General features: G+C 46.2%; 1 protein-coding gene across 5 annotated transcripts in view; it reads right to left on the reverse strand.

Annotated features, from left to right (window-relative positions):
- Positions 1–12,331, reverse strand: part of g2e3 (G2/M-phase specific E3 ubiquitin protein ligase) — a 182,142-nt gene that overhangs the window by 66,664 nt on the left and 103,147 nt on the right. For all 5 annotated transcript variants that reach the window (XM_078562866.1, XM_078562865.1, XM_078562869.1 and 2 more), the window contains one exon: positions 7,635–7,767. In XM_078562866.1, coding sequence (XP_078418992.1) covers positions 7,635–7,767 — 133 coding nt within the window. The remainder of the gene's footprint in view (positions 1–7,634; positions 7,768–12,331) is intronic.

Here is a 12,331-nt window from a genome sequence, read left to right on the forward strand (position 1 = left end):
CCTGACAAAGCCATGCTGACCATCCCTGATTAATCCCTACCTCGCCAAGTGGAGATTAATCCTGTCCCTCAGAATTTTTTCCAATAATTTCCCAACCACTGATGTTAGACTCAATGGCCTGTAATTACCTGGTTTATCCCTACTACCCTTCTTTAATAATGCATTAGCTGTCCTCCAGTTCTCTGGCACCTCTCCTGCGGCCAGAGAAGAATTGAAAATTAGTGTCAGAGCCCCTGCAATCTCCTCCTTTGCCTCACATAGCAGCCTGGGATACATCTCATCTGGGCCTGGGGATTTATCCACTTTTAAGGTCGCTAAAGCCGCTAATACCTCTTCCCTTTCAATGCAAATTTGTTATCACAGCCCCCTTCCGTGATTTCTACAGCTACATCGTCCTTCTCCATAGTGAGTACAGGTGAAAAGTAATCATTCAAAACCTCACCTATGTCCTCCGGCTCCACACACAGATTGCCGCTTTGGTCCCTAATTAGCCCTATTCTTTCCCTGGTTATCCTCTTGCCCTCAATATACTTATAAAATACCTTGGGATTTTCCTTTTATCTTGCCAGTGTTTTTTTCACATCCCCTCTTTGCTCTCCTAATTACTTTTTTAAGTACCCCCCTACACTTTCTATACTCCAGGGCTTCCACTGTTTTCAACCCTCTGTATCTGCCATGAGTAACGGCACAGTGGTATATAGTCGGAGGGAATTGCCCTGGGAGTCCTCAACATCGACTCCAGACCCAATGAAGTCTTATGGCATCAGGTCAAACACCATTTGGAGGAAGCATCGAGGGTTACAAGGGCAGAGAATGTACTCTGGGTGAGGGACCTCAATGTTCATCGCAAAGAGTGGCTCGATAGCACCACTACAGACTGAGCTGGCCGAGTCCTAAAGGACATAGCTAGACTGAGTCTGTGGCAGGTGGTGAGGGAACTAACAAGAGGGAAAAAAATACTTGGCCTCATCCTCACCTACCTACCTGCCTGCTACCGATGCATCTATCCATGACAGTATCAATAAAAGTGACCTCTACACAGTCTTTGTGGAGATGAAATCCTGTCTTCACACCGAGGATGCCCTAATTATGTTGTGTGGCACTACCACCATGCTAAATGGGATAGATTTCGAACAGATGTAACAACTCAAGGCTGGGCAACCATGAAGCGCTGTGGGCCACCAGCAGCAATGTACTCAACCACAATCTGTAATGTCATCAAAAAAAAAATTGTAATATTTGCCCTCTGTTAGTAATCCTGTCATATTTCTTATGCATTGGAAGACAGACTGTTGGGGGGGGGCGGGTTGTAAATATGGCAATTGGGGTAAGAGCCAGAGTGACTGCAAGAGTCTAAAACCAAGAGTAAGGAGTGGTTTCGATATAGTAATGAACCAAGAGGAACTTCAGAGTTTTACATAAACCAATAACAGGAGTAATTCTGAATTAAATTGTTTTAGTTCAAAGGGGGATACAGGCAGGTTATAAATGGTGTAAGGTAAAGATAGGGTAAGTTTGTTTTTTGTAAGTCTAAGAGCTAGGGGAAAGAAACAAATTTAATCAATTCTGGGAAGAAAGCACTTCTAAAGAGACTGGTTGAGACAATAGAGAGATGAAAGGAAAGGGACGCATTTGAGGAAATACTAAAGCCTAGGTAATGGGGTAGCTGCTTAGATCTCCTAGAAGACAGCAGGAAACTGGTCAGAACTCCTAGAAGACAGTGTGAACAATGACAGACCTGAAGAACCAGGTGCTGTCAGCCTTAGAGGTCACCCCAAGGAAAAAAGGCACTGTGTGGTAAAAATACTGGAATTCTATAGATTTTGAAATCTATAAGAATAGTTGCTGGACAGAAAAGGGGACAGTTAGCTCTGAGGGTAGTTAAATTAAGATCTTGTGGAACTGTTTTAAAGTGCTGTTTACTGTGTGAAGCCATTCTTATGTTGAAGTGTAATTTTTTTTGGTGTATCCTTTTAACAAATCTTTACTATAAAATCATCACAAGTATTCGGAGACATCATTTCCTGATTTCAGAACCTCTCCTCATACTATGCAAATTGCAATAACTATTTTAGCAGCTGTTTCAAGTTTCCCTCTGGGATTTGGGCAGTTCGGCATTTACCATCAGCCGTGCCATAACAGTAACCTCGTGGCCTGGCATATCCTCCACTCTACCATTACCACCAAGCCAGGGGATCAACGCTGGTTCAATGAAGAGTGCAGGATGGCATGTCAGGAGCAGCACCAGGCATATCTAAATATAAGGTGTCAAGGTGGCGAAGCTACAACACAGGGCTGCTTGCATGCTCAACAGCAAAAGCAGCAAGTGATAAGACAGAGCTAAGCGATTCCACAACCAACAGATCAGATCTAAGCTCTCCAGTCCCACCACAGTCAGTCGTGAATGGCGGTGGCCAATTCGAGTCATTCCACGTGATATCATGAAACGGCTGAAGGCACTGGATACTACAAAGGCTATGGGCCCTGACAATATTCCAGCAATAGTACTGAAGACGTCTGCTCCAGAACTTGCCACACCCCTAGCCAAGCTCTTCTAGTACAGCTACAACACTGCCATCTACCCAGCAATGTGGGAAATTGTCCAGGTATGTCCTGTACACAAAAAGCAAGATAGATACAACCCGGACAATTACATCAGTCTACTCTCCATCATCACAAAAGTGTTGGAAGGGGTCCTTAACAGTGCTATCAAGCAGCACTTGCTCAGTAATAAGATGCTCACTGACACTTAGTTTGGGTTCCGCCAAGGCAACCCAGCTCCTGACCTCATTACAGCCTTGGTTCAAACATGGACAGAAGAGCTGAACTCCAGAGGTGAGATGAGAGTGGCTGTCCTTGACATCAAAGCAGCATTTGACTGTGTGTGGCATCAAGGGTCCCTAGCAAAACTGGAGTCAATGGGAATCAGGGGGAACATCTCCCAACTTGTTGGAGTCAAACCCAGCTCAAAGGAAGATGGTTGTGGTTATTGGAGGTCAATCATCTCAGTTTCAGGACATTACTGCAGGAGTTCCTCTAAGTAGTATCCAAGACCCAACCATCTTCAGTTGCTTCATCAATGGCCTTCCTTCCATCATAAGGTCAGAAGTGGGGTTGTTCGCTGATGATTGCACAATGTTCAGCACCATTTAAAATTCCTCAGATGCTGACGCAATCCATGTCCAAATGCAGCAAGGCCTAGACAATATCCAGGCTTGGGGCTGACAAGTGGCAAGTAAGATTCGTGCCACACAAGTGCCAGGCAATGACCATCTCCAACAAGTGAGAATCTAACCATCGTCCTTTGACATTCAATGGCATTACCATCGCAGAATCTCCCACTATCAACATCCTGGGGATTACCATTGACCAGAAACTGAACTAGAGTAGCCATATAAATACGGTGGCTACAAGACCACATCAGAGGCTAGAAATCCTGCGGTGAGTAACTCACCTCCTGACTCCCCAAACTACAAGGCACAAGTCAGGAGTGTGATGGGATACTCTCTCCACTTGCCTGGATGAGTGCAGCTCCAACAGCACTCAAGAAGCTTGACACCATCCAGAATAAAGCAGCCCGCTTGATTGGCACCGCATCCATAAATATTTACTCCCTTCACCACTGACACGGTGGCAGCAGTGTGTACCATCTATAAGATGCACTGCAGGAACTCATCAAGCCTCCTTAGAAAGCACCTTCCAAACCCACAACCACCACCATCTAGAAGAACAAGGGCAGCAGATAGATGGGAATACCACCACCTGGAAGTTCCCCACCAAGCCACTCATCATCCTGACTTGGAAATATATCGCCATGCCTTCACTGTCACTGGGTCAAAATCCTGGAACTCACCCCCCCCACTAACAGCTCTGTGGGTGTACCTACACCACATGGATTGCAATAGTTCAAGGCAGCAGCTCACCACCACCTTCTCAAGGGCAATTAGGGATGGGCAATAAATGCTGGCCTAGCCAGCAACACCCACATCCCATGAATAAATAAGAATAATTGTTCTATTCCAGCCAGTAGTCAGTATGGATATATATTCCACAAACTGGCAGAATAAAGCAAATTAACTCACCTAAAGGCTGATCTATTCTCTCAATGAAATGATGCTAAGGTATGAAATGATCAAACATTCTATGTAGTACTATACTGCTTTTGTTAGCCATTACACTGTCACTTGGAAACGTAGTTTGGTTAAGTATTGGAAAGGTTGAGAACTTTTTATTCTTATGAAAGTCCACAACAGGATACATCATACAAGGTCCACTGAATAAAGTGGGCTTGTGGAGCCAAATGGGGGTGTTGTTTGTTACAAAAGCTGCGCAAGGTCAAGGAGGGCAATTTCACCATAGTGCCAGAGAATGTGGTTCATGACCTGAGAATGGTTTCAACGTTGTGAGAGGCACACAAACATGGTTAATGATGTAAACAAAAGTTGTGGGAGAGTGGGGCATAGATCTGAGAGGCAACAATACAGTCAAATATTTTGCAACATAAAGGGAGGTTGGAGATGGAGACGGTAGCAAGGAGAAAAGGGTTAAGACTAGTGTTCCCTCTAAGCTGTGTACATGCATGGTTATACAACAGCCTGGAAAATACCACACAGGCCACGCAAGATTTCTGTGTATTAGGTTGTACAAAAAAAAATTAAAGGTGCCTTGCATTCAAAGGCCGTGCACAATGAATAATATTTAGAGAGGACATTGATCAATGGTACGTTTTTGAAGAGGGGTTGGCAACAGGTGTTTTGAAAGGGAGGATGACAGAAGTTGAGGAGAGGGAGCCATATACAATGCCAGCTAGCCTGTAGTCCAAGAAAGGAAATAATCTAGTGGGAAGTCTGGAAGGAGTAATTTGACAAGGAAGTATTCAATGAACGGCATGACACTAGGACGTTCTGAGGAACAAAGGGACCTTGGTGTGTATGTCTATAGATCTCTGAAGGTGGAGGGGCCATGTTAGTGGGGTGGTGAAAAAGGCATATGGGATACTTGCGTTTATCAATCGAGGCATAGATTACAAAAGTAGGGAGGTCATGTTGGAGTTGTATAGAACCTTGGTGAGGCCACAGCCCGAGTACTGTGTGCAGTTCTGGTGGCCACATTATAAGAAGGATGTGATTGCACTGGAGGGCATGCGGAGGAGATTCACCAGGATGTTGCCTGGGATGAAACATTTTAAGTTATGAAGAGAGGTTGGATAGACTTGGGTTGTTTTCATTGGAGCAGAGAAGACTGAGGGGCGACCTGATCAAGGTGTACAAGATTATGAGGGGCATGGAAAGGGTGGATAGGGAGCAGTTGTTCCCCTTAGTTGAAGGGTCAGTCACGAGGGGACACAAGTTCAAGGTGAGGGGCAGGAGGTTTAGAGGGGATGTGAGGAAAACCTTTTTTACCCAGAGGGTGGTGATGGTCTGGAATGCGTTGCCTGGGAGGGTGGTGGAGGCCGGTTGCCTCACATCCTTTAAAAAGCACCTGGATGAGCGCTTGGCATGTCATAACATTCATGGCCATGGGCCAAGTGCTGGTAAATGGGATTAGGTAGGTAGGTCAGGTGTTTCTCATGTGTCGGTGCATACTCGATGGGCCGAAGGGCCTCTTCTGCACTGTGAGATTCTGTGACTCTGGAAGTCATGGGAACAGGAGTCAGCTCACTCAACTCGATAAGCCCAGGGAAGGCATGGTGAGAGCCGGGGGTGAAACCTGAAATATGGATTCAGAGGTAGAGCCACTTGTTAAGTTTGGATTGGTGGTAAAGGGAAGAGAGGGGAAGTATGATCTCAGTCTTAATAAGTGGTCACTGCCGACTAAATTTTAAAGCCTAGATTGATAGACTTTTGTTAACCAAGAGTATTAAGGGCCAAAGGTATGGAGTTAGGTTGCAGATAAGCTATGATCTCATTGAACGGCAGAACAGGCTTGAGGCGCTCCTGTTCCTATATTCCCATGTTCCTTTAGGTCCATTAAAGCTCACACTTGTTGGAGGTGAGAGTTTAAGGAAAAGGTTCGAAGTAGGGAAGCAAAGCCAGATATTAGCTTCGTTCTTCAGTATGACACAAGACCAGCAGGTGGTTTTGTTAGAAGAGGCGCAACGAGTAAAACTTGAGGTGCATACAGATCTGTGATATATGTATAAGTCAGTTTTGTGGCAAGTTTGCTAGAGGCTCTGACCCTTGGACCTAAGCGATTGAACATAAGGCTGTACCGGGGGTGGTCAGGATGGAAGATGTTGAAGGTTTTGCCTGAAGACACGGGCATCTATGGCAGAGATGAGCAGAGCAACATGTGCACAGAGATATCAGGCTGGATTTTCATTCGAATCAGGTAACAGGAGTTGGGAAAATTCCTGGCAAGGATGGGATTTTCATTGTGGGGGCAGGGGTGCTGCGGGCTACAGCTGGACCACCAACCCGGGAGAAAGTTCAGAGGTAGCCACAGGGGCTACCGGGTGCTTAAGTGGGCTTGTTTAAAAGGTCCTCCTTGGTGCTTGGGACTTCAACCCAGTTATATAAAAAACAGAAATGTTTTCCAGCATTCACCCCTCACAAACCTGCCCCTCATGACCCCATGCCAAGGTATACCATCAAAAGAACCCCTATGGCCCCTCATCCCAAGGTATGCCTCCCACTCACTCCCTGTGGCCCCTCATGCCCCCAAGCCAAGTAATGGCACTTCCATGCCCATTCACCCACAGAACTGTATAGAGCCAATAAATACTATAGTGATCATAGGATGTGGGAAAAGAAGGCTTTAAAAAATATCATTGATAACTTACCAATTTCTCAAAAAAAAACTCCTTTTCACTACAGCCCAACAAAGTGTCAATCATCCAGACCCTTTAAAGTATCAGTAACTGAAACTGCAAGCACTTGAAACTGCTTTATCTTATGAAATAAACATTGTGAAATTGACAGCATAGTTCAGAGAACCAGAGCTGTAAATCAAGCAATGTTTCCCTGGGGCTCAGGTGTTTCGGAGCACTCTGCCAAATCTTATTATGTATGTGTCATCAATGAATGACCTTTTTAAAAGCTCTTTTTTAAAGATATCCTGTCACTACAGGCTTCATGAGGGGCCACAGGCATTGTTTAGAGTCATACCTTGGCATAGGTACACGAGTGGCCGTAGGGGTTGATTGGGGAGACATGCCATGGCATGGAGGGGTATAAGGAGCACCTTTTGAACTTACCTTTCAAAACTTCCCTCATGCAGACTATGGTTCACGACATCTCTGAGGTGCCATGAACCACGGCTCTTTGAAAAGCTAGCCTGACTCCATGCCTACCCCCACAATGGAGCCAGCCAGGTCAGGACTGCAGGGTGTAGGCTCGCGACCTGAACAAGCCCACACCCTTAAAAGGCACTCCCGAAAATCGAAATCCGCAGGAATGGGGTTGGGAATCACGGAATCGGGGCCCGACCATACACAGAGGCAGGTGCAGAAGTAATGGGGTTAGAAGGCCGGGGATCTGTGCAATGAGAGATAAATGGAAGTGGTCAGACAAATATTTTTGAGTTTCAGAATTTAAAATTTAGGAAACTGTCTATATTGATAATTTTTTAATAACCCACAGTGCTGTGTCTCAACATTCTATAACTTGACCATGAATATATTTTGAAACACTAACCGCTTTTTGCACTCTTTCCGAGTTTCACTTGATAATCTAGGGCATTTAGGAGAATGCAGCGATTCTTGATTATCTGCAAATTTCCTTTTTGGTGATTTTATGTCTTCACGAAGCCTTCTTTTTCTTAACTTTTCTGTGGGAAAAATGAAAAACAATTTTAAAAAATGAAATCTGGCTAAATTTATAGAACATATAATTAATAACTGCATATTTACACTCTCAGCATTTTCATTTGATTTTAAATCAAGCATTATTCATACCTTCAGCAGCAATGATAACTGCAGCATTACAGACACATTTCAAGTCAGTTAGTTAGCAAAGCACTGAGCTTTGGATGAAATAAAGACCACACCAACACATTTTCAATTTTGTTAGCATCTCATTTCAAGCTTTTATGTAGAATCCCATTTTCTCAGCATTAGTTTTGCACATAGCCTTTGCCAGCCTGGCATTCATTTCTTTACCTTCCAAGGCTCTTGTTCTTCATCCATTTTGCATGCCTTAACCACTGAAATATTCTCACTTATGCTTAGTAACTGCATAAATCACTACCCCTTAGTGCTGCAAATGAACATTCTCTACTCTCATTTGGGACCTAATATCTTCTGTGGAGTGCATTCAAAGCATATACAGCCACTACAATGTCAAGGTGCAATGGCACACAGCCTATTCATCTGGAAGGATGCAGCTACAACACTACTCAAGAATCTCAACACCATCCAAGAAAAGAGCAGTCTGCTTGAATGGCTTCCTTGCCACTTGACTCAATGGGTTAGGGTTTCAACTTTTGAATGCAATTGGCAGTTGGAGTTGCACTTTTATTTTCAAGTTTCCAATCAAATTCATTTTAATGTTGCTGAGCGTAAACCCTGCCATGAACCATCACAATTGGGCAGCATCTCAGAATAATTTTTTTTAAAAATTGCTTCAATACAAAAGAGTATCTTTCTGTAGTTTGTCTAGTACAGCTAAAAATGGGCATCACAAAAAATAAGCACTTTTGATAAGTGTCAATCAACCAGCTGAGTAACTTGATTTTAAATTATTCAAATAGACTTTTAAAAAATATAGTCATTTACTAGTTATATAGGGCTACAGTAGTCTTAATAAAAAAAATACATTCAAAAGCTTTTAAAATATGCCCACTATCATCCTTGGGCCCAAAAAAAGGTTAATTTTTTTTTTAAAAGAGCCTCCTCGAAGGCCTGCATACAAGTGCAATCAGCAGAAATTCGCAATGGTGATTAAAGAGCGTGACCAGTTTTGTAAGCTTCCAGTGCAATGTAACGCATTGATCGCAAAACATTGTGGAAACTCAAGTTGCATTGAACATAATTTCCATTTCAAATTCTGCAATTTTGTGTGAGATTTATGTCAATTTCAGGGAATTGTGCCTAAGAAGAAGAAACTATACTGTATTCCTTCCTAAGATGCACTGATGCTGAAGCATGTATTGTCTACAGGATGCAGCAACTTACTAAGCTTATTTCAACAGCACCTAACCCTAACCCTATGACCTCTCTCACCGAGAAAAACAATGACAGAAATGTGAAGAAATGTCATGAAAACATCACCAGGTTCCTCTCCAAGTTACACACCATTGTGATGTGGACATGCATCGGTGCTTTATTATTTTCCTGGATCACAACTCTGGAATTCCCACCTAACATGAGGGCACCATATCAAGGGATGCATTGGTTCAAGGCAACAGTTCACCACCTTCTCAAGACAACTAGGGATAGACAATAAATGCGGCTATACCAGCATCACACACAGTAGACTTGTCCAATCTTGTCGTTTGGCGGGGAGGGGGGTGGCATTTCAATTTTTCTTACACTCGGATGGCCGATGAGCGAATTTCGGAAAAATAAGGTTTAGCACAACATGAAATATGAACTTATTAACATGATAGATGAAAAGAAACAATTTGCTAAGAAAAAAAGGTTAACAAATTGATAATTAAAAAAAGTGAGTAATAAATAAAGATGACCATTCGAGTATGAAAGAGTGAGAGTGTGTCAAGCTCATTCCCAGGCTCAAGGTGCTCACTCACCCTCATTCACTGTGAGAATGAGAAAGAGTGCCTGTTGGTGTGTGGCGGAGAGGACGAAAGAATACTGAGACTGGGAGTGAGCCAGAAACACACTCTGCTCCATCTCACCCCGCTGTCCCTCGAATACAGACATGCGCGCACACATTCACCGCAGCTTGCTCACACACTCACTCGTCTATATCTCACACATCCACACATGCCCGCACACCCCCCCTCTTATACACACACTAACGCACCTCTCTTTCACGCATCCTCTCGCACACACACTCCCTCTGTCACACACACATATATACACACCCCCCTCTCTCACACAAGCCAGTCTCTCACGCAGGCATGTACAGCCCCCTCTCCCTCACACGCACACATGTGCACCTCTCTCTCACACAGCCCGCTCTCTCTCCCTCTCTCACACAGCCCACTCTCGCTTGCTCTCAAGCACCCCTCCCTCTCGCTCGCTCTCACGCACCTGTCCCTCTCTCTCACATGCACCCCTTTCGCTCACTCTCACATGCACCCCCGTCTCTCTCTCTCTCACACGCACCTCTCTCTCTCTCAAAGACCCCTCTATCTTTCACACACTACCCTGTCTCTCACACCTTTCTCTCTCTCAGACGCATGCACCCCCCTCCCTCACACACGCGCACCCCCTTCTCTCACACACGCGCACCCCCTCACACACACGCACCCCTCTCTCTCACATTCACACTTACACACCAGATCTCTCACACACCCCCCTCGATCTCTCTCACACACCCCCCTCTATCTCTCTCACACACCCCCCTCTATCTCTCTCACACACTCCCCTCTATCTCTCTCACACATCCCCCTCTATCTCTCTCACACACCCCCCTCTATCTCTCTCACACACCCCCCTCTATCTCTCTCACACACCCCCCTCTATCTCTCTCACACACCCCCCTCTATCTCTCTCACACATCCCCCTCTATCTCTCTCACACATCCCCCTCTATCTCTCTCACACACCCCCCTCTATCTCTCACACACCCCCCTCTATCTCTCTCACACACCCCCCTCTATCTCTCTCACACACCCCCCTCTATCTCTCTCACACACCCCCCTCTATCTCTCTCACACACCCCCCTCTATCTCTCTCACACACCCCCCTCTATCTCTCTCACACACCCCCCTCTATCTCTCTCACACACCCCACTCTATCTCTCTCACACACCCCCCTCTATCTCTCTCACACACCCCCCTCTATCTCTCTCACACACCCCCCTCTATCTCTCTCACACACCCCCCTCTATCTCTCTCACACACCCCCCTCTATCTCTCTCACACACCCCCCTCTATCTCTCTCACACACCCCCCTCTATCTCTCTCACACTACCCTGTCTCACACACAACGCCCCTTTCACCCTCTCACACACCCGTCTCTCTTACACAAAATCGTCTCACACACACATCCCTCTCTCTCTCTCTCCCCCACACACACCCCTCTGTCCCTCTCTCTTAAAAACGCCTTTGCCTCACGCGCCGCTCTCTCGCTCACACTTCACCCCTCTCGCTCAAACACAACCCATCTCTCTCTCACACCCGTCTCTCCCTCTGACGCACCCCCGTCTCCCTCTCGCACACGCAACCCTCTCCCTCATATCCGTCCCTCTCGCACACGCAACCCTCTCTCCCTCATATCCGTCTCTCTCACACACCCGTCTCTCTCTCTCTCTCACACACCCGTCTCTCTCTCTCTCTCTCTCTCACACACCCGTCTCTCTCTCTCTCTCTCACACACCCGTCTCTCTCTCTCTCTCTCTCACACACCCGTCTCTCTCTCTCTCTCTCTCTCACACACCCGTCTCTCTCTCTCACACACCCGTCTCTCTCTCTCTCTCTCACACACCCGTCTCTCTCTCTCTCTCTCTCACACACCCGTCTCTCTCTCTCTCTCTCTCTCACACACCCGTCTCTCTCTCTCTCTCTCTCACACACCCGTCTCTCTCTCTCTCTCTCTCTCACACACCCGTCTCTCTCTCTCTCTCTCTCACACACACGTCTCTCTCTCTCTCTCTCACACACCCGTCTCTCTCTCTCTCTCTCACACACCCGTCTCTCTCTCTCTCTCTCTCACACACCCGTCTCTCTCTCTCTCTCTCTCTCTCCTCACACACCCGTCTCTCTCTCTCACACACCGTCTCTCTCACACACCCGTCTCTCTCTCTCTCTCTCTCACACACCCGTCTCTCTCTCTCTCTCTCTCTCACACACCCGTCTCTCTCTGTCTCTCTCACACACCCGTCTCTCTCTCTCTCTCTCTCACACACCCGTCTCTCTCTCTCTCTCTCTCTCTCACACACCCGTCTCTCTCTCTCTCTCTCCACACACCCGTCTCTCTCTCTCTCTCTCTCACACCCGTCTCTCTCTCTCTCTCTCTCTCACACACCCGTCTCTCTCTCTCTCTCTCTCTCACACACCCGTCTCTCTCTCTCTCTCTCACACACCCGTCTCTCTCTCTCTCTCTCTCACACACCCGTCTCTCTCTCTCTCTCTCTCTCACACACCCGTCTCTCTCTCTCTCTCTCTCACACACACGTCTCTCTCTCTCTCTCTACACACACCCGTCTCTCTCTCACACACCGTCTCTCTCTCTCTCTCTCTCTCACACACCCGTCTCTCTCTCTCTC

This window comes from Cetorhinus maximus, chromosome 18 (assembly GCF_964194155.1).
Source record: "Cetorhinus maximus chromosome 18, sCetMax3.hap1.1, whole genome shotgun sequence".
Classification (NCBI taxonomy): domain Eukaryota; kingdom Metazoa; phylum Chordata; class Chondrichthyes; order Lamniformes; family Cetorhinidae; genus Cetorhinus; species Cetorhinus maximus.